Raw genomic sequence first — 27,248 nt, 5'->3', positions numbered from 1 at the left:
TTTAATGCAGAGCACTGGCGCAATGTCTGAGGATCAACACTGTAACCCATCACCTCTCCTCCCTAATTGTGTGCTGCTGGGTGTTCATCTGATTTGTTGTTTCCATTTTATGTACTGTACAATATTTCGATGAACAAAGCAGTAGTCTTCTTCTGGTGCTGCGAGTTGTGCTGTATTGTGTACTTGCTTGCTGGACTCCAACCAGACTGTGAACTAGTGTTGGTCTTGCACTGCTATTTATAGCTGAAATTGAGTCCCGATGGACACTACACCCTTGATGCCCACATTTGAATTCTGTGAAATGCACATTCTCTCAGCATTTCTCAGGTCTGGTGGGTGTGGTGGCTTGCGAGATCTTAATAAACTGAATACCTGACCACAAGTTTGTTTAAACTGAAACTTCTGTCCCTGTTGATTAGGTTTTCTGACTTACTTATTTCAATTGACTCCTTAATTATGCTGTTCAAGATGTTTGGCTTCTGCATCATGATACTGGTCTCACTGTATTTCACTTCAAGAATATATTCCAGGCAGTGCTTAACAACAGCTGATGTGCTTAATTGTTTTAGTCGAGTGTGTTGCCAATTTTGCTCACATCTCTCCTCAACTGTTTTAATAGTCTTCCACAATTAAATATGCCACATGGAATGCAGTATACACCTACCTTTTAGAGCTCTAAATCATCTTTAACATTACAAAGAAGACTTTTTATCTTTGTTGTGGCAGTGATATACACACCATAGCAGGTTTACATAGGGGTCTAGCAAAATTCCAGATAGTGGGCCAGCATAATGTACATGAGCAACTCTCTGCTTCTCTTTCTCTGATTCAGCCTCAACCTGTTCCTCAGGCTTTTTTGATTTTGACTGCAACACTTAGCCAATTTGACGATGTGAGTACCTAGTCCTTTGGAACACAGTATGTAGGTGTTGTAATTCTTCAGAGGGGTTCTCCTTGTCTGAACTACACATGCACGAACTCTCCCTACCACATACTCTTTGCTTCCATAGCCCCCCCCCCCCCCCTGTTCCTTTCCCCACCCACCTCTTGTCCCATTTCCTACTTCTACTACAGCCTTGCACACATCTGCTATCACACCAGCATGCCTGCATGGTCCTTTCTCCTCACCATTTCTCTACTCTCCCTTTTTCCCCATAAACACAGCCTCCCAATGTTGCACCTTACAGCCCACCAACCTGTTCCCTCCAAGTTCCTACCTACTCCCACAAGCAGCACTACAGTATCTTCCCCCTGGCCTACCCTAATCTCTTCTACACCCCCACTATTCACGCCAGACCAGATCATTACTCATGTCACTCGGTCATCAGTACTTGGAGATGACAGTGGCCAGTCTACCTTTAAATGTAATGTAACAACAAAAACAATTTTTGACAAAATAATTTAAAATTTTCTTTCTCATCCTGCCTTGACCGGCAGGGGAGGCTTTCCTGAAATCTACCCCTTCTCCTAGACCTCTGTAGTCCTTTCCCTTCACCTCTCTTCCTTCCCCTTCAAACTTCCTGCCTGAAGGAGGAGCCACTGGCTCCGAAAGCTTGCCTAATAATAACCCTCTTTTATGCGTGTGTTCTGCAGCCACTTGGTGATTAGAAATTTTAAATGTAATGTTAATATAGTGTCACTCATCATCTTCTTTATATGGTGGGTAGCAGTCTATCCCATTTAGATGAATAAATTGAATTTATTATGGTCACTATACCTTGTTTCACAGATCTGTTTCATTGCCAGTGCCTTTGCAACATTTAATTCCCAGTATTCTTCACCATCTTTTATTGGTTCTTGAAGCAATTTCTGAAGATATGGGTAGCACCGGCATTCTATTTTCCACAGTCTTGTGTACAAATCTACAATCAGACTCTTCAGAGGCTGCTTGTTTTTCAATGTTTCAAGTGTGTGTACAATCAATGGTATGTTTTCCTGCAAAGGTAACACATATAGTTACAAACTCTAGACTTTTAACCTTCATTGCGAAAAGTAACACTTGTAAGTAATCTTATTAAGTAAGATATAGTATGTGGTCTACTTTCACTAGATCAAAACCTGGAAAATCATGTAGCCTATTAATCTTCACATATTTACAACTGCTGCAGGTGCAAGTGGGATTAATTTCACTTGGAAAGTCCAGTAACCAAAACCCAAAACACAACCTGGAAGCAACCAAATTCACATCTTACCACACAATCAACAGAGAGAAGAACCAGTTGTGAATGTATCATATTGCTGAGTGGCTGTAGTTAAGTTTTTTGTCATCTGTCTATGAACTAGGGTGAGACAGACTGTTAGACTGTATTTTCTGGACTCAAACAAGAAAAGAAGGATGTTGATGATCATCTGTCACAACATCTGCAAAATATGACTAGGGCATTCACCAAATAGTGACTTAAAAAATGAATCAATAACCTTGCTGGACACTCAGATGTTCACCATATAAAATCATAGTAACAAAGACTGCTAAAGTAGGCAACATCACAGATTACTTATACCAACAACAACAAAAACTCCCATAGCTGTATTTACATTCCTAAAAGTAATCACTGAGAAAGAATATTGATGAATCTTCTTAGATACTGTTCACATGTTGTACCAATAAAACCATGTAGCATAACATCTGGCCAATAAGAGATAAAATCTTCTGACTCTTGTGAGGCACAAACTGATTACCGAATCTTTCTTGCATATTAAAGCTATGTGTAGGAGCAGGAGTCAAACCTGGATATTTCACCTATTGGCAGCCAGCACTCTACCAGCTGAGTTATCCAAGCAAAGCTCATGGCCCAGCCTCACAGTTTTACTTCCACCAGTACAGAAGTTATACCAAATTGCAGTATGCAAACTAAAAGTATTAAGCAAACTTAAGTGTTATGGCACTAATGACATCCCTCAGACATGGCTGGAACACTACTTCATTCACAGATTGTGCCACAAGCTGGAGCACAACATGAGGGGTACCACCAGAATCAGTACAAATCCCACTCTTGTTCTTAACCTACATAATGATTTTCCTATTATTTTATAATGTGGTTGAAAAGCTGTTATGTTTGCAGATGACAAAGCACAGTAATCATGGGTAATCTTATTCAATATAGCTCAGGTGATAGTTGAACAGACCTACAAATGGTTCGTAGATAACACAAAAATTCATATTTTGTAATTTCAAAACAAGAAAATATAAGTGTAATAAATATCAAAAAATCTGTCAGCTGTAAGTTCAGCTCCAATTTATTTTATAGGAAACCTGTTTTGGAGATATAATATGTCATCGCCAAATATATTTGTCACTGATCAATAATACATGAGTGGATTTTCAATGTGAAACCACCACATACAGAGGTTCCACAAGCTATTTTTACTGCGTAGATAAAAAAAATGAGAAGCCTCCAAAAGTGTTTAAACTGATGATAAAGTGTATAATTACGCCACCAAAAGGTAAAAATGACAATAAAATGTGTAAACTAAAAGATGGAATACTAGGCTCATTACTAGCACATCCTAAACATAGGTAGGTATAATTTCAAACAGGAAACACATCATATGACTACAAGTATGCAATTGAAGCTGCTTATTCATTATATATAAACCAGAGTAGAAACAGTTTCAGAGATTGTTTTTATTATGTTTTTGATAACAAATAAGCAGCTTAAATTGCATGCTTGTTGTCATCTGATGTTTCCAGATAGAAACTATTCCTACCTATGTTTAGGGTTTACTAGTAGAGAGCATTGTGTTCCATCTTTTAGTTTACACATTTACTCCTTTTGGTGGCATAATTAAGTATACACTTTATTAATGGTTTAGCCACTTTAAGAGACTTTTCATTTTTTATATCTACACAGTAAACACAGCTTGTGGAACCTATGTACATGGTGGCTTCATGTTGCTAACCTACTCATATATTATTGATTAGTGACAAATATTATTTCACGTATCTAAAGATGGTATCCTTATTCTATGTGATTCTTGTTGTTAATACTGTTGCAAATTTGTTGTTCAGGGCCTGATGATGGCATGTTATACTGTCGAAACCAATAGCTTAGAAAATAAATTGGAGATGATCATACAGTTGACAGTTTTATATATTACACACATATTGGCTGCTGTCCTGCCATCCAACATAGTAAAAACGAATGCACCTAAGCAAACACAAACCGTTAGCAACAGAAATAGAATTAATCGTTACATACTAAATGAAACACATTGTGCAAAATTCCTTGTGGTACAGTTGGATAACAAATAACAAATTAAAATCAAGTCAACACATACATAAACTAGCCAAAAAGTTCCATTCAGCATGTCTAGACCTTAGAATTAAGAATGTTGGCTTATTCTGTATACTTTCACTCCTTGTTATCTTATGAAATTAGCGTCTGTGTCAGTACACTAAAATAGTGTCTACTCAGCAGTAGTGAATAATAAGAATATTGTGTGAGGTAGATAATGTACATCTTGTAAAAGCTTTTTTTAAAAAAGACCTTGGAATTCATACACTCACTTCCTAATAAATTTACTCCTTGTTGGTTTTCGTTGCTGATAAAAAAATACGAGTTTCAGCTAAAATGTGCTGTACATAATGACTGTACAGAACACAAAAACAATTTTCATGTCAACTTTGCCTTCTGATCTAGGGGTCAACGTGGAGTTTCATACTCAGCTGCAAAGAAATTTTCCAAATTCTCATCTAACATAATACAAGTAAATTGAGAATCCCTACAAATTCAAAAGAAAAGAAAAATAATATGCATAATCAGACACTTCTACAAATTACCTGAATATTTGGATTGAAGGATGGAAAGTTATTTTTGCTACATCACAAGTAGCAACCTTCACTGTAAAGTTGCACGAGAAGTAATGTACTGTAAGCACGACTCTGCATTTGCAGATGTAGTAACCAGTGTAATCAAGCACAAGGGGGAGGGGGAGGGGGAGGGAGGGGGCGGCTTCAAAAAATTGGGTACACATTATTATTGAATGTGCCCTTACACGTGGAAGTAACACAGGTACATTATACTATTTTTCAACATAGTCACCACGCCTCTATAAACAACACTTGTAAAATTCTGCCAAGCATTCATTTCCTTGATAATACAAATCCCCTCTTTGGGCATGGAGCCATTTGAAAACTGCTGTGTGCAACATTCTCATTGTTGGAAAATTCTTTCACTTCAGATGTAGTTTCAGCTTGCTGAAAAGATGGAAATCTGGACTTTATAGCACACGCTTACAAATCTCCCATCAAAAACACTAAGGCACAGAGTGCTTTGACACACCATGCAGGATGTTGCATTGTTGTTCATGAGAATAATGCCTTTTCTTCAGTTTTCCATGCCTCTTTGTTCTTCATGGTGTTGCACAGCGATTTCAGAGTTGCACAGTATGAATTGGCATTAACAGCTGTTCCCTTTGCCAGAAACTCTGTATCACACAGTCAAACAAAACAGAGGCCATGACCTTCCTTGTTGATGGCATAACTCTGCATTTCTTCTGTGGAGATGCAAAAGTGTGTGTATTCCATATATGCTCTCTTCATTGCAGGTGTGAAATTACGGGCCCATGTCTGATTTCTCATAATTACATGGCTTAAGAAATCCATGTAGTAATGCTCAAGGAAGTCTAGAGATGCCATAAACCTTGAACCTTTTGTGAACTGGTAATAGTGATTATAGAACCCAGCTTCAGCACAATTTCTGACACTGCAGAAGATTTCGAATGATGGAATGAGTGCTGCCTACTGAGATGCTCACCCACTGAGCAACGTCTATGATAGTCACTCTGCAGCAGCTGTGAATCAGTTCCTCGATTGTCTGGACATTGTTGTCTGTGGTCTATGGCAATAGACCTCCTTACCAATCGACATCACCCACATCTCTGCGACCCTGGCCAATTATTGGTATCATTCCAATAAAACTGAAAGCGACATTGAATTTGATCCATATAGTACAAGAATTTGTGTGCAATTTAGACATTTCATGCACAAAAATCAGTGTTCTTCAATTCTGGAGTAACATATCAGTTACATATAATGCAAACATAAGTAATACCTTTACACTTCCTTGGAGATCAACTGATGTTACTTCAGTTTTAGAGATTTGCCACCCAGGTTCAATTAATAAAATGTTTTTGGGGCTGCTGATGTTTTCATTTCAATTGAACATTTGCCATTCTCTTTAAAATACTGGGTTTTAACATTAACACATTTTTTTTTTAGTGAACACATGTTTCTTACCCAGGGTGTATATGCAGACAAGGAAAAAACAAATCCCGGATTTTCCCGGATCTCTTGGTTACAAACACACTTTCTCCCGGTTAAAAATACACTTTCTCCCGGGTGAAAATACACTTTTTCCACGTTAAGTGACAGCATACTCTCTCTCAGGATGGTAAAACTCATTAATCCATTGAATTGTTATGGTTTTATACACCGGTGTAGAATTTCCCGGCACTTCACAAAACAAAACTTGCAGCGGAAAAAAAACACGTTTTGGAAAGACCTGTTATATACAACAACATGTACGCTCCATATTTTCGTTTTACAAAAGTATACATTCGAGTTCCATGAAACACCACATGATACTTTCCAAAGCATTGAAATCCATATTGCGATGCACTTTTGTAAGGCAGTCATAGCTCATGACACGTGATGTCGCCAGCCGATGACAACAGATATTCAGAGCATAGGACATGTGGTGTAGCCAGCCAGTAGCAACATCACTGTTCAGTAGTGCGACCACAGAAATAGGAAAAGTTAATGGTTTAAATTAATATACATAGCTACACGAAAAGCAAAGTTTTCAATTATAATATTGGTCTCTAAGATTAATAAGCTGCAAGAATATCTGAGCTTTCACATATAATGTTGATCTTTTTTGCGCGTGTTACACTTGAAGGTACATCACATAAATGTGCCAGTAAAATTTTAATAACATCTGGGTTCGAAATTCTTCTAATGGGCATCCTCAAAGAGTTGATTTTTTAAATGAGAATCAAACACTCTGTGATTTAAGAAATTCATCATAAATTCTTGTACATAGTTCATCTTGCGTAAAAGGAAACTTACTTTGAAAGTAACGCTTTTCAAACCACCATTTGCAATATTTTCCCATGACCTTCTAGAAATAGGTTCATTTTGGCAGTTGCCAGAGAGCGCCAGGTAACAGGCGTCATCGGCCTTGCGCAGCTACGATGATGCAGGAAGTTCGTATGTTCGTACGTGTAAACCATTAAAATATATTATGTCACAAAAGAAAAGAGACACCAGAGGATACTCCAAGAGCATCAAAATTACGTGAACCAATTTGGCTTAAAGTGCACATTCGTATGTCCAGGTTCAGATGTAAATTTTCTTGGAGTACCAGTACTGTGTTATCTCGTGTTTGGTTCTTAATATGGCATAATACCATATGTGCTAGAAGATGAAAACATGGGCTTGAAATGCAGCAAACAGATGAAACTAGCCAATAGTGTGGAATTAAACACTTCGTTTCAAATAAATTGACTGCATCAGGGGAAAAGATTAATAAAAGCCACATTTCTTCAGCAAACCGACAAAAATAACTTCACTGTCCTGCAAAACGATTAATGCTTGACTGTTAGAAAGATGGAAACAAAATAAAATCTGAAACTAATAACTTATTTTAGCCTTCCGTAATTAGGTGAATGTATTTTAATTCACTTGATAGCTCCCAGCCACAGAAATCCGTTTTGTATTCATTTGGTATGAGAGCAGTAAACGAAGAGGAAACAGCAAAATCACTAAGCGTAAACACGGGTCACATAGGGACACCCACCTCCTCACTACACAACTCAGACTTTCTGTGATCTATGATATTTCCAAACCGGGGCAATACTAGACAGTGGCGTCCACCCACCCCCTCCCCCTCCCCCTCTCCCACTCCCTCCAGTGTTTGAGGTACGACTCCAAAATTTAAATTGACTTTTCAAAAAAACGTTCATTTTGTAGCACACATCTTTCTGAAGAGTCTGATACATAAAAGATGTGTCTTAGAGGAAACGTAAGACATGTCATTTGATCTTAAGTGTGCGAAAGTGCAGTGGCATGCCTCTTCACAAAGCATTCTTCTATCGCACGTTACTGTGTTTCAGTGTGTCGAATTCAAATGTGTATATTTTGTAATGGATGCTATTGAACTTTATTTAGGCCAGTGGAAATTAAAATGTCCTGTGGTGCATCTCCTGCTCCCAGTCGGCCAGTTTGACATCCTGCCCTCTTTTTTTTTTTTTTTTAAAAAAAAAGTAACATTCACACTTAATACTGGATGGGATTATGTGTAACCGGGAGAACAAGAACTCTTCAGAAAATTTGCACGCTTTATTGCCTATTAGCTAATAACTTGCTGTTTAGTGTGACAAATTAAATATAAGATACTTAAAACCAGTAAAGACAAGTGACAAGCAAGACAGTACACGTTTCTTCAACCCTTAAGTCCTAGCATATTTTTCTCTCTAATCTTGCTACAGCTTTACATGGCGAGCTTTCCTTTCTGCGAAAGAATCTATTACCTCATCAAAGTTCGTCAAACGTTTTGCTACATGGAAAAAACAAAATGTCGTTGTCTAATACTGAAAAAGCTGTTAATACAAATAATACCCAAGACTAGTGTGGTTACTCGAGCTGATTATGTGTATTTTGTTACTGTGTGCCTGATAAAACGAAACAGGCCTGTCTAATATTGCAGCAGTTGTAATACACATCAAATAAACGGACTGTTTTAGAACAAATGGTCATTTTTGTGCCACAACAGAATATAATTCACAAAGTACCAATATCAAATGCCTGTTAGGCCTACTACAAGCAAGAAGTTTTATGTTAGGAAATAGTTTCACATTTCATTCATACACTCCAGCTTTTCATGCACGAGATCAAAAAGTAGTAGTACGAAATTTTTATATAAATGTGGAATCATCATATTCTTCTATAATTTGTGTGATGTCCTCAATTCTTCTCCTTCCTCGTTCTAACAAACAATCTTGTCATCACTAATTCTGTAACTATTCCTGCCACTGTCAAAACTTAGTCTCCAGTTAATTTCACTAACCCTGCCACAATCACCGGTTTAGCTGTACGTATTTATTCACTGGTTATGCGTCATTACGTGTTCGTACAACACATTTTCCACACTCCAAGAATAGAATTTAAGTGCCTGTTAGAATGGGACTGTACAACAGGCCCTTATTAGTGTAACAGTCTGGCCAAAAATTTTCTGTCAAAATTTCATTTTCTTGGATACGAAGCAAAGATAATACGTAATCTATCTTACCTGTTATTCCTGTTCAGGTAGTCTGAATCTATAGCTTTCGCTAGTAATTATACCAACGTTGATCATTTGCAAACCCAGTCAACCACATAAACAGTGATTGGCCTTCATTCATTCGGCTTTATTCTACTCAGCTCCTATAGCCCTGTCTCCTTTTGTCTGCAGGAAATTTTATTTCTAGATGTGACGGGGATTCCCCTGGCAGAGACATCACGTACACTATGCGCGCAATCAAAAGTCAGCTTATGATTCATTCAGAAATCAACTACATCAACTTAGAATGTGTTCAAAAATGTTCAAAAACCAACAGGGATGCATTTGAAAATCATATGAATATTCGATAGACCAATGTGCGCTGGATGCTAGATGCTTTTTGAAACAAGGTTTTTTCCCCCAAGAATATGAATTTGGCAACCCTCCATCCTGAAATTGCTGCTGGGGGCAGACACCCTGGTTTGCCCCAGCCCCCTAGATCCGGGCCAGTTGCACATGCGTGAATCTGGCAGCTTGGGCACGCCAATAAAAATTTTCTGGGCAGCATCTGACTGCTTGCTACTACTGTTTATACAGCTAATTGAGACACTTCCTTAGCCAGAAGCGGGAGAAGGTACTTACTACTAATACGCGACTCAAATGTGCATGCGCATGAGCCCGCTCGCAATTGCTCAAATGAATCTAATGTAAACAGTTGTGATGTTAAGTTCAATTTGTTGTTCTGAAGCATTGCATAGTCTTCCTAAAGCCTTTGACACTTTTTGTTGTTGGCAGATGCTTGTAGGAACACTGTGTTTTGTTGTTGTATATGACGCATTTCATTTACAACTTAAGTTTTATTTTCGTTTTTCTTATCTCATTCATGTTTTATTGCTGCAGTATTATTCTGCAGAACTGGGGTACTGTAATATTCTTTGTTAGAATACTGGTTCTTACCAGTCAAAATTACAAAAATCTAACTGAAAATTAAAACAATGAAAAACTCCTGGAGTTCTAAAAAATTCCCCGGTTTTTCCTGGTTTTCTCTCAGATGAAAAAAATTCCTGTGTTTTTTCCCAGATCTCCCGGGTCGTATACAGCCTGTTACCATAGTCTGTATGCTCATGTCAGTTTTTTAATCCTTAAACAAAAAGCAGTTACTATTTGAAGCTAAAGAAAAAAAAGGTTTATTTTCTCACAGAAAGAATTTAATACAAACTTTTACAAAATGTAAAAGCACAGAACATCAGCAATAGCCATGGCAATGTCAGTGAAGATGATTTTCTAGTAGAGCCATGGATTCTAATTCATAATTGCTCTAGGATACTGTGACAGATGGGTGTTCCAGATCCTCATCTGTAATTATGTGCTTCAGTCCTTTTACCCTTTTTATAAACTAGAACAGACCAGGGCTAACTGCAAGAGGCAGGAATCAGTATGGTAACCTACTCACAGCCAGCTAGCCAACCCTATAAATGGTGCACCACATTGGATGACACAATGCACATGGTAATACGACTTAGGAAACAGGTGATATCATAGCATTTTCATTTGCCATACAACACAGCTCCTGATATGAGGATAAAATTCAGTAACTGTCATCACGTGACTAGCAGGTGACATATTGCAGTTCTCTGCTGATCCTATCAGTAAGAAGAGAGACTGGCAATCTCCATAATGCATTTTTAACAACAAGAGTCAGTCCAACTATAAGGTTACAGCCTTCCCCAAGACTCTAAAGAAGAGACTAATACCGCCTTTGTTGCATGCATCTAGGTGGCTGTCGAATGAGTCAGTGCTTCCTAGGGACTTGTATGTGTGTCTTTATATATATCATTCTGTCCAGTTTCCTAAAATGCTTGATATTCATTGTGAAAGCATATAGAATGTTCTGGAAGGATGTATATTACCATGATTGTCAGGAGATTGTTGTCATTAACAAAATCATGTAAGGGTGCAGAGTTAGATGTTTAATCAAGAAATTGAAGTGTTAAATATTTGGTGGCAAATACTAAGAGGCTATGGAAATGTTGGCATAAGTGGCTGGCACCTCTAATTACCTTAATTGCAGTTGATTGATGGGTTGACAGAGAGAAACTCATTATCTTGAGAAACAGCTTAAAAGGTTATAATCAAGTAATGTATTTTCATTTGTTATCTATTTTTATGTCGTGCCCTGTAATTAATATCATTTGTAATTACATTTCTAATTAACTCTCCAATTGTTTACATCACACAAATTTCTGACTTTCAGAATTTGAAGCCTTATATTCTCTACAGACGAATGGAAAAACTGGTAGAAGCTGACCTCGGGGAAGATCAGTTTGGATTCCGTAGAAATATTGGAACATGTGAGGCAATACTGACCCTACGACTTATCTTAGAAGCTAGATTAAGGAAAGGCAAACCTACGTTTCTAGCATTTGTAGACTTAGAGAAAACTTTTGACAATGTTGACTGGAATACTCTCTTTCAAATTCTGAAGGTGGCAGGGGTAAAATACAGGGAGAGAAAGGCTATTTACAATTTGTACAGAAACCAGATGGCAGGTATAAGAGTTGAGGGGCACGAAAGGGAAGCAGTGTTTGGGAAGGGAGTAAGACAGGGTTGTAGCCTCTCCCCGATGTTATTCACTCTGTATATTGAGCAAGCAGTGAAGGAAACAAAAGAAAAATTTGGAGCAGGTATTAAAATCCATGGAGAAGAAATAAAAACTTTGAGGTTCGCCGTTGACATTGTAATTCTGTCAGAGACAGCAAACGGCTTGGAAGGGCAGTTGAACAGAATGGACAGTGTCATGAAAGGAGGGTATAAGATGAACATCAACAAAAGCAAAACGAGGATAATGGAATATAGTTGAATTAAGTCGGGTGATGCTGAGGGAATTAGATTAGGAAATGAGACACTTAAAGTAGTAAAGGTGTTTTGCTATTTGGGGAGCAAAATAACTGATGATGGTCGAAGTAGAGAGGATATAAAATGTAGACTGGCAATGGCAAGGAAAGTGTTTCTGAAGAAGAGAAACTTTGTTAACATCGAGTATAGATTTAAGTGTCAGGAAGTCATTTCTGAAAGTATTTGTATGGAGTGTAGCCATGTATGGAAGTGAAACATGGACGATAAATAGTTTGGACAAGAAGAGAATAGAAGCTTTCGAAATGTGGTGCTACAGAAGATTGCTGAAGATTAGATGGGTAGATCATATAACTAATGAGGAGGTATTGAATAGGATTGGGGAGAAGAGAAGTTTGTGGCACAACTTGACTAGAAGGAGGGATCGGTGGATAGGACATGTTCTGAGGCATCGAGGGATCACCAATTTAGTATTGGAGGGCAGCGTGGAGGGTAAAAATCGTAGAGGGAGACCAAGAGATGAATACACCAAGCAGATTCAGAAGGATGTAGGTTGCAGTAGGTACTGGGAGCTGAAGAAGCTTGCACAGGATAGAGTAGCATGGAGAGCTGCATCAAACCAGTCTCAGGACTGAAGACCACAACAACAACAACAGTCAGATAAAGCACAAGATTTGTACTGTCATTGAATGTTAGTAACTTAATCCAAACTGTAATTAATTACATAACTAAAATAATACAAGAGACATTATTGTAATTAAAGTTCAGATCAATTTTCATATTTAAAACTAGTGACGATACTATAAAAATTATGTCAATTAATATTGTATTTTATACCTTATTCGACTATAACATCAGTTTCTTTATGTTTTGTAAATTTTAATTGAAACATTGAAATTGTAAAAATTTAATAATGGGTTATTTTGAAATTTATTGTTAAAATTATATACAAAGCAAAGCAGTGATGCTGCAAGAGTGTCAGGTGTTGTGTTGTTTTGTCAGTCAAAGAGATCTGTGACGTATGTAAGTCAGTGTTTTGTTAACGTGATGAGTATGCAGTTCAGTTGTCAATAAATTTTGTGAAGTTGGGAACTATTATATTCTTTCATCAAATGAACTCCAGGCAATAGAAAGTTAAGTTAAATGTAATGATCCGAGCGGAATGTTATACTACCACCCCACCGACAGTTTACAATGCACAGCAGCTGTATGAAACTGGTTGATGGTGGCCAATGGTGTTTCTGGGTAATTACTTCTTCCGTCAAGATTGTGTGATGGCCAAAATTCTTAGCCGTATCTGCTGGTGAAAAGTTCATATTGGCCTAATTTGTACAGTTACAAGTACAAGTTAAGAAATTAAAATCAGTAACATTAATCAAATCATTTGCAACTACTTACATGTGGAAGCATATTAAAAACTATAAGGGTCGTGCCAAAACTAATATATCAGATTTTTTTGTGTTCACTTTGAATGACCAGGTCAGATTATGCTAATGCAGTATCAAATTTTGAATCTTCCCATCAATGTCATGTTAGATTCACTGCCCTGCAAGAGATAATGGCAGCAGACGAGTGTTCCAAAATGGAGTCTGGCACTAGTGCATATTAAACCGAGAAGTGTCACTAGGTTCCACGCTAACAGAAAGTCTATCGTTGCTTGGTAAAGGTGATGGACACATATGGCCTCACAACAGTTCACTTACCATGGAACTCACTGCCAAATTTAGCTACATTATCCTGCCACATTCACCATAAAGTCCCAATTTAGTGTCTTCAGTCTTCTATCTCTTTGGGCCAATTAAAGACGAACTACTTGGTCAACATTTTCCAGATTCAGATTGTGTTGTAAAACTGTGAGACAGTGGCTAGCCACAGCCGGCTCATGTTTTTATAAGCACAGCACACAAGCTCTGGTTTACCATTGGCAAATATGTGTAGCAAATAATGGTGACTATGTGGAAAAATGATGGCATGTAATTGAAATCTTCCTCTAATTATGTTACTGTACTTTCTACATATGTTGCACTTTTCTTAATATATTGCAGTGATCTTCATAGCTAAGCACAGGTTACAAAATGAGAACTGCAAATGCTGTAAATTACACTTCCGGTAACTAGTGCCTGATACTTGATAGCTGGTACTGTTATTAAGTAGTCACTAGTTCAAGATGAAACAGGCAACAGTGGAACTTATGGGGCGTTCAGTCACTACCTCTTATTCAAGCTGTGCCTCTATCATTTCTTGCCCCATCATAGGACGTATCACCTAATGAAGCAAGCGCAGCAGATCCCATTGCAACCACTACACTGCATTTTACATGGATACTGTTATAGCCGCGAGTGACAGGCAAGCAGTGAATGGCAGAGAATGGAGACATGAAGCTGCAAGCCATGGGAGCTGCTGGAATTATTGCTAAGAACGAACCAACAGGACAGACGATCAAGTAGAGGATGACAGACACTACGAGCGACCAGGCAAAACACGAGGCAAGCAAGCAAGAACTGAGGTGATAAACACAATGAGACAACGATGCAGGAACACTCCAAACAACAACAGTATGTATCTAAACACATGGAACCAGAATGCAGTATGGCCGAGGTGCACACATGAACTACAGTGAGTACCAGACCACTAGGGTAGCACCGCGCAGCTGCCTAAATACATGACTGCGGGAAACGTAATTAGCTGCGGACTTCACATGGTACAGAGAGTGGCACACTCACATGGCAAGGCTAGTCGCACAAGTGCACGCCAGAACACACAGACGTCTGGTGGGAATCCAGGTCCATACCCTCTGTGTCGTATTCAACTTTCGCACCTCCCAACACCAGAACCTGTGCATAGGGGCGGAAATGCCCCAGATGGTGCTGTGGTGGGTGGAAGGAAGGAACGGAGGGAGACCCGTGTCATCGACCATCTGCGGTGGGTCGGGAGGGCAGTCTGTGGAATCCATCAAAATGTCACCGGGGGGCAGGGCATCAAACGCTACCTCCGATCCTCGTGGACGTGAGAAGGAGCACCAGTGTATCTGTGGGGAGCCAGCAGCCATTGGCAGTGGGGCCTCGTGCACAACAGAAGGAGGTGGGGGGTTGGGGGTGTGACGTGCCACAAAGGGGTATTCGGCCGGAGTTGATAATGGTGGCAGCACTTGAGCCACTTCTGTGTCTGTACTGACGTCACACGCTGCCCATGGGTCATAACTACTGTCGCGGGAGTCCATACGAGCGGGCCTACATGGCCATGCCTGGGGTGTAGTGCTGAGAGGGTCAGAAGCAGAGTTCAGAAGGGACAGCGTCAGCAGATGGAGCAGGGCCCATGGTTGCCACCCATGGAAGAGTTCGGCGGCACTATGACCATCAATTGCCGTGTTGTGATAAGCGCTCAGGAATAAGGTGAGGGTCAATTTGATGGCAGAGGATTTGATCACTTTTGTCAGCTGTTGTTTAAACATCCTGACCAGTTGTTCCGCTGTGCCAATGGAGGACGGACAGAACGGAGGTGTGCAGATGTGTTTGATACTGTTGGCCTCAAAGAATGCGCGAGAGGAGGCTGCCATGAATTGGGGGCCATTATCGCAGACCAAGGTATGAGGCACGACTTCGATGCCGAGCACCTGAGCCAAGGCCGTGAGTGTGGCATCAGTCATGGCGGACAGCATGTGCACCACATACGAGTACCTGGAATGTGCATCCATGGTGAATAACCACAATGATCTCAAGAACGGACCAGCAAAATCATGATGGATGTGATCCCAGGGCCAGCAAGGTATGAGCTAGAGTGCAAATGATGGCAAAGGGCTGGCCTGGTGACCCACACATACCGTGCATCCATGGACCAAGCGTTCGATGTCACCTTCAATGCCCGGCCAATAGACATGCCGGCGAGCCAGTGCCTTCATATGGGACATCCCCAGTGTCCACAGTGTAAGAAGTGTAGTATATGGCGGCGCAAATCGGGTGGGATGATCACCTGATGGGTGTCAGCCTGTGGCCAACAGAAGGACACCCACCACAACCAATACCCTGTGTGAGAGGTGCTGCCAGGGGCTAAATTTAGTTTTCAACCAGTGAGTCAGATAAGTGGGCCAACCATGGGTCACATAGAATGGGATCCCGGCGTGTGGCAGAGATGACCTGTGCAGTCGTGACGGGAAACCCGTCCCAGTTATCTTCGTGGACCATATCAATGTGAAAGCAGAGGACTTCCTGCTGGTCGAACTCGGGATCAGGGCCTGAAGGGAGAACTGACAAGGCATCTGCATTGGGAGTGTTGAAAGGTGGGCTTATGTAATTGCGTAAGAACAGCACCCAGTGCTGGAGATGTTGAGCAGTTCACTTTGGGAGGTGTGTGTGTGTGTGGGCCGAATACAGTAACCAAAGGTTTGTGATCAGTGAGGAGAGTGAACTTCATCGCAAAGAGGTAGATGTGAAACTTTTGAATGGCAAACACAATCGCCTGAGCCTCTTTCTCAATCTGAGAATAGTTCCTCCTGTGCTGGCGAAAGCATCTTGGACATATACACAATGAACTGTTCTTAGTCATCCTCTTCCTGTGGGCCAGGACTGCCCCAATAACATAGGCTGAAGCATCGGCCACCACTACTAAGGCGCAGTCTGAAGGGAAGAGAGTCAGGCAAGGGGCAGAGTTGACCATAGTTTTCAAGCGGAGAAAAGCTTGATCACAGGCAGGAGTCCAGTTGAAAGGCACCCCTTTGTGATGCAAGGGATTGAGGGGCTGTGCAACGTCAGTGGCCTGGGGTAAAAACTTTAAGTAGTAGTTAACCTTGCCCAATAAACCTGGAGATCAAATAAACCCTTGGGGTGGGGAAGGGAATTGATGACCACGACGTTGCAATTCGACGGGCGAATGCCATCTTTACATCTACATCTACGACATACTCCACAAGCAACCTAACAGTGTGTGGTGGAGGATACTTTTGGTACAACTATCTGATCCCTTCAACCCTGTTCCACTTGCGAATAGTGCATGGAAAGAATGATTTGTCAGTAAGCCTCTGCATTGGCTCTAATTTCTTGAATTTTCTCCTCATGGTCAACATGCAAGATGTATGTGGGGGGGAAGTAATATGTTGTCCGACTCCTCCTGAAACGTGCTGTCCCGAAACGTCAATAGTAAATCTCTCCATGATGCACAACACCCGTCTTGTAACTTCTGCCAGTGGAGATTGTTTAACATCTCCGTAACACTCTCTCCTCAGCTAAACGATCCCATGATGAAATGTGCTGCTCTTCATTGGATCTTCTCTATATCCTCTATCAGTCTTTGACAGGGATCCCAGGTACATGAACAATACTCAAGAATCGGGCAAACAAGCGCCTTATAAGCCACTTCTTTCGTGGATGAGTTACATTTCCTGAAGATCCTTCTGCTGAATCTGAGTCTGGTGTCTGCTTTTCCCACTATCTGTTTTATATGGTCATTCCACTTAAGGCTGCTCTGGATAGTCACGTCTAGATATTTTACGGCAGACGCTGTCTCCCAATGTTTGTCGTCAATAGTGTAGCTGTACAGTAGTGGATTTCTTTTCCTATGTATGCGCAATATGTTACACTTATTTATGTTCAGGTCAACTGACAGAGCCTGCACCATTCATCAATTCCCTGCAGGTTGTTCTGCAAATTCTTATTATCTTCTCGCGTTGCTACTTTGGTACAGACAACTGTATCATCTGCGAATAGCCTTAAAGAGCATCTGACACTTTCTACTAGATCATTTATATATATTGTAAACAGCAACGGTCCTATCACACTTCCCTGTGGTACTCCAGATATTACCTTTACAACTGTCGATTTAGTTCCGTTAGGAGCGACATGTTGAGTTCTACCTGCAAGAAAGTCTTGAATCCAATCGCAGGTCTGCTCAGATACTTGTATTTCTTTCATTAAATGGCAATGCCGGACAGTGTCAAATGCCTTACTGAAATCACGGAACACAGCATCAACCTAAGCACCGTTGTCCACTGTGCTATGGATCTCATGGAGGAACAGAGCGAGCAGAGTTTCACAAGATCTCTGTTTGCGGAATCCATGCTGATTTTTATACAGGAGATGTTCATTTTCTAAAAATGTCATAATTCTTGAACGTAAAACATGATCCACAATTCTACAACAGATTGACGTCAACGATGTAGGTCTATAATTGTGTGGATCTGTGTTATGGCCTTTCTTAATAATGGGAATGACCTGCACTTTTTTCCATTCGTTAGGTACCTTTCATTGCTCAAGCGATCTACGATAAATTACTGCTAGAATGGAAGCAAGTGCTTTCGAATAATCTTTATAGAATCTTATAGGTATGTCATCTGGCCCTGAAGCCTTTCTGCTACTAAGCGATTGTAGCTGCTTTTCAATTCAGTGACCAGTTATCTCAATATCTGCCATTTCGATGTTCGTACAACGATTGAAAGGAGGGACAGTGTTATGATCTTCTGCACTGAAACAACTTTGGAAGACCGAATTCAGTATTTCGGCCTTCTCGCAGTTATCTTCCATTTTGGTGCCAGTATGGTCGTTGAGAAAATGAATAGACGATTTTGACCCACTTACTGATTTCACATACAACCAAAATCTCTTAGGGTTTTTACTCAGGTCAGTTGACAACATCTTACAATCATTGAAAGTTTCTCTCATTGCTCTCTTTATGCTCATTTTTGCTTTGTACAGCTTTTGTTTGTCAGCTAGGTTTTTACTTCTCTTGAATCCAAGATGAAGTGCTCTTTGTATATGTAGCGCTTTTCTAACACGGCTATTAAACCATGGTGGATCTTTCCCATCCCTTAAAACCTTATTCGGACATACTTGTCTAGGGTATATTGAACAATGCCTTTGAATTTTTTCCATATGTTCTCCACATCTTTGTCGTTATTGCTGAATATTTGATGCCAACTGCTTCTGAAATTTGTATCCTTTCACCCTTGCTGAGCAAATAAATCTTCCTGCCTTTCTTAACAATCCTTGTAGGACCCGTCATCATAGATGCCGTCACAGCCTTATGATCACTGGTACCTTCCTCTATGTTAACTGAGTTCAGGTCTGTTTGTTGCCCAATCTGTACCTGGAAAGTTGAAGTCACCCCCTATTACAACAGCATGATCGGGAAATTCTGCAAGTTCTGTCTGATGTGCTCTACCACTACAGTTCCTAACTCAGGTGGTCTATAAAAGCATCTGATCACGATTTTTGATCATTCTTTGATACTCACTTTCACCCAGATTAATTCACATTCAGAATCCATGATAACCTCACTAGATTTTATTGAATTTTTTACTGAGATAAACAGGTTGCCACCACTGGCGACTAACCTATCCTTACGATAAACATTCCAATCTGAACTCAGGATTTCGTTGTCATTGACATCTGGTTTCAACCAGCTTTCTGTTACTAGTACTATCTGTGCATTATAACCTCCAGTGCGTGATACTAATTCTGGAACCTTTCCTTGGATGCTCCTGCAGTTTACTAAATTTTCTATCTCTGATATGCAAGGACCATGATTCTCTAAGTCGCTGTGGCTGATTTAACAAGGAGGGGTTCTATAACCTAAAAAAGCCCCATGTGCATGCCACATGTGCTCCGCTACCCTATCAGCCAGTTCCTGGGTGTAGTGCACACCTGACCTGTTAAGGAAAATCCTATAATTCTGCACCTTCAGAGTCATCTGAGCCTCTGGTTTAGACCTTCCACTCTGCTCCTAACCAGAGGACCACGATCAACCCTGGGTACAATGCTACAAATAGACAGCTTAGCCTGCACCCCACGTGTGTTGCTAGTTGCCTTCACCAAATCAGCCAGCCATCAAAAGGACCCAAGGATGGCCTCAGAACCCAATCAGCAGGCATCATTTGTGCCAAAATGTGCCACTACATGCAGCCAACTGCACGCAGTGTGCTCAACAGTCGCTGGCAGGGCCTCCTCCATATCACAGATGAGACCTCCCAGCAAACATACCGAATGCACACTGGAATTATTTCCTGCCTTACCTGCTATCTCCCCGAGGTGCTCCATAGCCCGCCTAACACTGGAGCTCCCAATGACTAGCATGCCCATCCTCTGTACTTGCCATGAATGGGCAGGAAAATTGACCACTGGCCCAACAGGAGAGGCATTCTGTGCTGGCTCAGAGTTATCGTCAACACTGGGTAGCACTTTGTACCTGTTGCTAAGATGTAGGGAGCCAACCACATGGCCTGCTTCCTCTTTTGCCTTCCACCCAAAGACACGCTAACCCACGACTGTCTGCCACCCACTCTGGAGTGAGGGCGGACTGGTCAGATGTTGCGTATCAGGAGCTGCCCCAGGTATTCCACTTATGGTTTAAAGAAACTAGTCTTTTCCAGGCGACAGCGTAAGCCTCTGGCCTACAGTGCGTGAAATAAGGTACCAAGGTTTTGCAAATGCTCGCAGCGTGTACGGCAGGTGACCTAGATGTCATTTAGACAGTTGACACAAGCTGGGAAGGGCTGTGTAAGCTGATCCAGGTACCTCTTGAAAATGGCCGACACCGAGAAAATACCAAATGGAAGGCACCTGTGTTTACATAATCCAAAAGGTATGTTGATGACAATGATGTTCTGGGGTTCCTCATCTAAGGGCAGTTGGGGGTAAGCCTCCGCCAGGTCGATCTTAGAGAAGTACTCGCCATGCGCAAGTCGGCAAGAAGGTCTTCCTTCCGGGGAATGGGATAAGTTTCAACCAGGGACTGTGCACTGATGGTAACCCCAAAATCCCCACATACGCAAAGGCAGCCATTGGGTTTCCTGATCACCACTAACAGGGTCACCCAAGCAGTCGGCTTCACAGGCTCGATGACACCAGGAGCTTGCAGTCAATCGAGCTCTTGCTCGACTGCTGGACGTAAGGCCACCAGAAGGGGATGAGCCTGGAAGAACTGTGACTAAGCATCTGGACGGAGGGCAATGTGCACCTGGAAGTCCAAAGCACACCCTAAGTCAGACTGAAACAGAGATGGTCGAGGCCCTGGAACAGGACGGCTGTAGAAACGACCTTTACTTGGTCACAAATCAAAAAGTAAACAGTGTAAAAGGATCAAGTCCAGAAATGTTGAAAGCCGAGGGATGGTCAACCACCAGTAGGGACAGGAGCGGGGAACATTTTTATAGGTGGCTGAGATTGAGAACGGCCCACAGAGGGGGATAGAACCATCACAGTACACAACCAATCACCAAGAGGTGGGAGACAGCTCTGGCAAACCAAGGCATGTATACATTGCCAATTGATCAAGGAGAAGGTGGCCCCTGTATCGATCTGGAAACGAACATCCACGTTAAAAATGTGGAGTATGAGGAACAACTTCCGCATCAATGGGGGGTCCTGTGGGACGAGTGAGCGGCTGCAACAGATAGATTGGAGAGTGCCATCTTTCTGACAAAAGCATGCACGTCTTCCAGCAATAGGGGCAGTCTGTGCGAGAGTGGGCAGAAAAGCACTGCGGGCAAGATGGAAGTGGCCCATGTGACCACTGCCGAGGGCGATCGGAGGCTCCGAAGCCATAGAGATGTTGGACAAGGAGGAGTCTCGATGACATTGCTCTCTGTGGGCTGTACCGAGTGCAAGGGAGGTGCCCATGGGGAGGACTTTACTGCAGAAACCTGTAGCCTTGCCCTCAGACACTCGTTTGCCACATGATCAATTTCAAAGGAGCAGGCTATACACAGAATGTCTTTCAGAAAGGTGTTATCGAGTTTCAATGCAGCTGTGCAGACCTATGGATTGGGAGCCAGGTGAACGACATCATCACAAATCAAGGAGTCTGCATACGACACCTTGAAATGCTGATCGGTGCAAGTGAAGTAATATTTGCAGCTGAGACCCCGCAAGTGTGTGACCCAAGAACAGTATGACTGACCAGGCTGTTTATGGTACTGGTGGAACTCAAGCTTAGCTGCCACAATACGGTATCGCTGGGAATAGTAGTTTGTCGGCAGCGCACATATCTCATTCAAGGAGATAGCCACGTGGTCTGACAATGGCGCCAACTTGCGGAGCAGAAGGAAGGTGTCTGGTGATGCCCAGGACAAGAATAATGACCGCTGTAGGGAGACACCCGTATTGTGAAATGGTGTTTCAAACGATGCAAGTATGTTTCACAGTCCTCCTTAGTGTCATCAAAGGGCAGAAATGACAGCAGATGCAGAGAAGCATCAGAAACTGGAACACACGGAAGCTGTTGTGGTAGGGTGTCCTGTGCTGTGACTTTGTCCTTCAGCAACTGCAAGGATTGCTGTAAGACTTCTAATTGGCACTGCTGCTGCTGCTGCATGAGCTGCTGCTGTTGGTCCAGGAGACAGATCAACTTAGCCTCCATGCTACCAAACCTTTTATCTACATCTACATCTACATACATACTCTGCAATCCATCGTACGGTGCATGGCGGAGGGTACCTCGTACCACAATTAGCATCTTCTCTCCCTGTTCCACTCCCAAACAGATCGAGGGAAAAATGACTGCCTATATGCCTCTGTACGAGCCCTAATCTCTCTTATTTTATCTTTGTGGTCTTACCACGAAATGTAAGTTGGCGGCAGTAAAATCATACCACAGTCAGCCTCAAATGCTGGTTCTCTATATTTCCTCAGTAGCGATTCATGAAACGAATGCCTCCTTTCCTCTAAAGACTCCTACCCGAGTTCCTGAAGCATTTCCATAATACTCGCATGATGATCAAACCTACCAGTAACAAATCTAGCAGCCCGCCTCTGAATTGCTTATATGTCCTCCCTCAATCCGACCTGATAGGGATCCCAAATGCTCGAGCAGTACTCAACAATAGGTCGTATTAGTGTTTTATAAGCGGTCTCCTTTACAGACGAACCACATCTTACCAAAATTCTTTCCTCTTCCCCACAACTGCCATTACATGCTTGTCCCACTTCATATCGCTATGCAATATATTTAATCAACGTGACTGTGTCAAGCGCTACACTACTAATGGAGTATTCAAACATTACAGGATTCTTTTTCCTATTCATCTGCATTAATTTACATTTATCTACATTCAGAGTTAGCTGTCATTCTTTACACTAAGCACAAATCCTGTCCAAGTCATCTTGTATCCTCCTACAGTCACTCAACGATGACACCTTCCCGTACACCACAGCATCTTCAGCAAACAGCCGCACATTGCTATCCACCCTATCCAAAAGATCATTTATGTAGATAGAAAACAACAGCGGAGCTACCACACTTCCCTGGGGCACTCCAGATGATACCCTCACCTCCGATGAACACTCACCATTGAGGACAACGTACTGGGTTCTATTACTTAACAAGTCTTTGAACCACTCACATACTTCGGAACCAATCCCATATGCTTGTACCTTAGTTAGGAGTCTGCAGTGGGGCATCGAGTCGAACACTTTCCGGAAGTCAAGGAATATGGCATCCGTTTGATACCCTTCATCCATAGTTAGCAAGATATCATGTGAAAAAAGGGCGAGTTGCGTTTCGCAGGAGCGATACTTTCTAAAGCCGTGCTGATGCATAGACAGCAGCTTCTCTGTCTCAAGGAAATTCAGTATATTCAAACTCAGAATACGTTCGAGAATTCTGCAACAAACCGATGTTAAGGATATTGGTCTGTAATTTTGAAGATCCGCCCTTCTACCCTTCTTATATACAGGCGTCACCTGCGCTTTTTTCCTGCATTCAGGACTTTAGGTTGAGCAAGAGATTCGTGACAAATGCAAGCTAAGTAAGGAGCCAATGCAGTAGAGTACTCTCTGTAAAACCGAATTGTAATCCCATCAGGACCTGGCGATCTATTTATTTTCAATCCATTCAGCTGCTTCACAACCCCAGGGATGTTTATCACTATGTCCTCCACACGGGAATCTGTACGGGACTCAAACGGTGGTATGTTTGTACGATCCTCCTGCGTGAAAGATTTCTCAAATCCTAAATTTAAAATTTCAGCTTTCGTTTTGCTGTCTTCCATTGCCAGGCCAGACTGATCATTGAGTGACTGAATGGAAGCCTTCGACCCGCTTATGGATTTTATGTAAGACCAGAATTTCCTTGGGTTTTCAGCAAGATCTTTTGCTAAGGTATGACGGTGGTAGTGGTTGAATGCTTTGCACATCGCTTGTTTTACAATAGCACGAATCTCTACTAACTTTTGCCTGTCCTCATTCTCCTGATCGTTCTTGTACCGCGAGTGCAACTGCCTTTGCTTCCTGAGCATTCTCCAAATTGCGCTGTTAAACCACGGTGGGTCTTTTCCGTCCGTAACCCACTTTTTCGACACATACTTGTCCAATGCGTGATTTACAATGTGTTTAAAATTTGCCCATAATTCTTCCACGTCCATCGTACTGGAAGTAAATGAAGTCAATTCATTTACTAAGTGGGATGCTAACAACTGCTTATCTGCTCTTTCTAGTAAGAATACTCTCCTAGCCTTCTTGACAGACTTTTTAACTTTCATACCCATAGTCGTAATGACATCATGATCACTAATCCCTGTCTCAATACTTGACACCGTTGACGAGGTCTGGTCTGTTCATGGCTACCAGATCTAAAATATTTCCATTACGCGTTGGCTGTCGATTTAGCTGCTCAAGACAGTTTTCGGATAATGTGTTCACAAGTAATTCACACGACGGCTTGTCTGTACCACCTGTAATGAATCCACAGACATCTCAGTCTATACTAGGTAGGTTGAAGTCGCCTCCGACTAATATAGCATGATAAGGGTACTTCTGCGATACAGAGTGTAGACTCCCTTTGAATGATTCTAGAACTGTTGCGGTGGAACCTGGTGGCTGGTAATAACATCCATCAATTAAATTTATTTCTCCTAGCCCTGTTAAACGTGTCCAGATAACTTCACAATCACACTCTACTTCGACCTCAGTAGACACAATATTTTTGTCAACTGCAATGAAGACACCACCTCCTACAGTGTCTAATCAGTCTTTCCGATACACGTCCCAACCCTAACTAAATATTTCAGAACTTCCTATCTCAGGGTTCAGCCAGGTCTCAGTACCGAGAATAATTTGCGCACCACACACTTCCTGGAGGACAGAAAATTCAGGAACTTTATTCTGAACACTATGATAATTTGCTGCTAATATTTTGATAGCTGAAGTGTCTTTACACTCAGCGCATCCTGATTTCCCTGCCTGCACGTCGACGGGTGAGTGTTCATCAGGAGACCCTGCACTACTGCCTAGCCTAAAAAACCCCCCCATGTGCACGCCACAAGTACCCTGCTATCCGAGTAGCCGCTTCCTTTGTGTAGTGCACCCCTGACCTAGCTAGGGGCGTCCTACAATTCCCCACCCAATAGCGAAAGTCTAGAAATCTGCAGCCAAGACCGTCACAGAGTCGACGAAGCCTCTGGTTGAGACCCTCCACTCGGATCCAAACTATAGGACCCCGATCCACTCTAGGAACGCTGCTGCTAATAGAGAGCTCTGCTTGCACCCCGCTTGCGAGGCCTGCAGTCTTTATCTAATCTGTCAGCTGCCTGTACGAACTGAGAATCGCCTCAGAACCCAAGTGACAAGCATCATTGGTGCCGACGTGAGCAACTAGTTGCAGACAACTGCACCCCGTACGCTCGATAGCCGCAGGCAAGGCCACCTCCACATCTTGGATGAGGCCCCCCGGCAGACAAACCAAGTGCACGTTGGATTTCTTTCCAGCCCTGTATGCTATTTCCCTATGGGGCTCCATCACCTGCCTAGCGTTGGAGCTCCCAATAACCAGCAAGCCTTTGCCCCCTTGTGCCTGCTCGGACCCTGCTGAAGGAGCGGTCACCTGCCCACTGACAGGACGAACGGGCGAGGCCAGCCGGACAGCCTCCACATTGACCCTCTACCTCGAGCATCGCGAATGCGTTGCAGTCCGCCACTCACCCTGAGGTGAGAGCGGCCCCAATGCGCCGGGTACACTAGAAGGTGCCTCAGCGGCTGAGTCAGCGGCCGCAGCAAGCGACACCTGGGGTGTCTCAAGTGACGCCCCAGACCCTCTGCTGTCACTGCACCTCGAGGCAGCAGCCTGAAGGCGGCTGACCGTGGCCAACAGCATGCTCAGCTGCTCGCGATCCGCGGCCAGTTCCTCCTGCACCCGCACACAGCACGCACGCACCCTATCCACCTCATTGCCAAGCCCCGAGCAACTGGCAAGAGGTGCACAGCAGAGAATGGATAAGCAAAGCAAAGCCGCCACGGGAGGGGGGGGGGGGGGGGGGGGGGTAAGCTACTGGAGGTATCTCAAACAACGAACAGACAGGACAGATGAATAAGTAGGGGACAACACACACTACAACCAACCAGAACACAACATGAGTCAAGCAAGCAAGACCTGAGGTGATAAACACAGCAAGACAACAACAACGTAGGAATATTCCAAACAAAGAAAGTATTTATTTCAACACATGGAACTGGAACACAGTAAGGTCGAGATGCACATGCGAACTACGGCAAGCAGCAGACTGCCAGGGTATCGCCGTGCGGCTGCCTAAATATATGACTGTGGGAAACTCAATTGGCCGCGGACTTCACATGGTACGGAGAGTGGTGCACTCAAACAGCAAGGCTTGCAAGCAGGCGCACGCTGGAGCACAGAGACCCCTAGTGGGTATCGAGGTCAATACCCTCTGGTGCGCATTCAACTTCCACACCTTCCGACACCAGAGATACCATCACAAACACATCAACCAGGTGCCTTTCTCCCTCCTTCCCCACCTCCCTCTGGTACTTCACTACTACACTTTAACTTTCCTTATCTCTAACCTTTTTAAGTTTCTCTTTAGTCTAGATCCTTCATGTTGCCCAAGTACTCTACCTTCTGCCACAACATTCCTCTTAATAGTCTTCTAATTTGTCTCTGCATACGCCACAGCACAGTCTTTCCTAGCCCCCCCCCAAAAAAAAATCTTGTTTTCCCCTCTGCCTAATCCATGTCCCTCCCATTTATCGCTACTTATCCCAGCAAATACAGATGCTTGCTCTAGTCCTCAGCTATGGACTTGTACTTCAGACTGTTTAAACAACATTCCATCACATCAGTATGCACTTTTTGTCTATAATACTATGTATTCATAAACAAATTTTTGAAATTTACGTTAATAGTGTCTCAAAATTGTTA

At 42.4% G+C, this 27,248-nt stretch overlaps 1 protein-coding gene across 4 annotated transcripts in view; it reads right to left on the bottom strand.

Moving 5' to 3' along the window:
- LOC126483699 (focadhesin) overlaps positions 1 to 27,248 on the bottom strand; it is a 288,818-nt gene that overhangs the window by 182,575 nt on the left and 78,995 nt on the right. For all 4 annotated transcript variants that reach the window (XM_050106786.1, XM_050106787.1, XM_050106788.1 and 1 more), the window contains exon 9: positions 1,718 to 1,935. In XM_050106786.1, coding sequence (XP_049962743.1) covers positions 1,718 to 1,935 — 218 coding nt within the window. The remainder of the gene's footprint in view (positions 1 to 1,717; positions 1,936 to 27,248) is intronic.

The sequence above is a fragment of the Schistocerca serialis genome, chromosome 6, assembly GCF_023864345.2.
Source record: "Schistocerca serialis cubense isolate TAMUIC-IGC-003099 chromosome 6, iqSchSeri2.2, whole genome shotgun sequence".
NCBI lineage: Eukaryota > Metazoa > Arthropoda > Insecta > Orthoptera > Acrididae > Schistocerca > Schistocerca serialis.
Note: the sequence above shows the minus strand (reverse complement) of the source record. Positions and strands in the feature narration are given on the sequence as shown.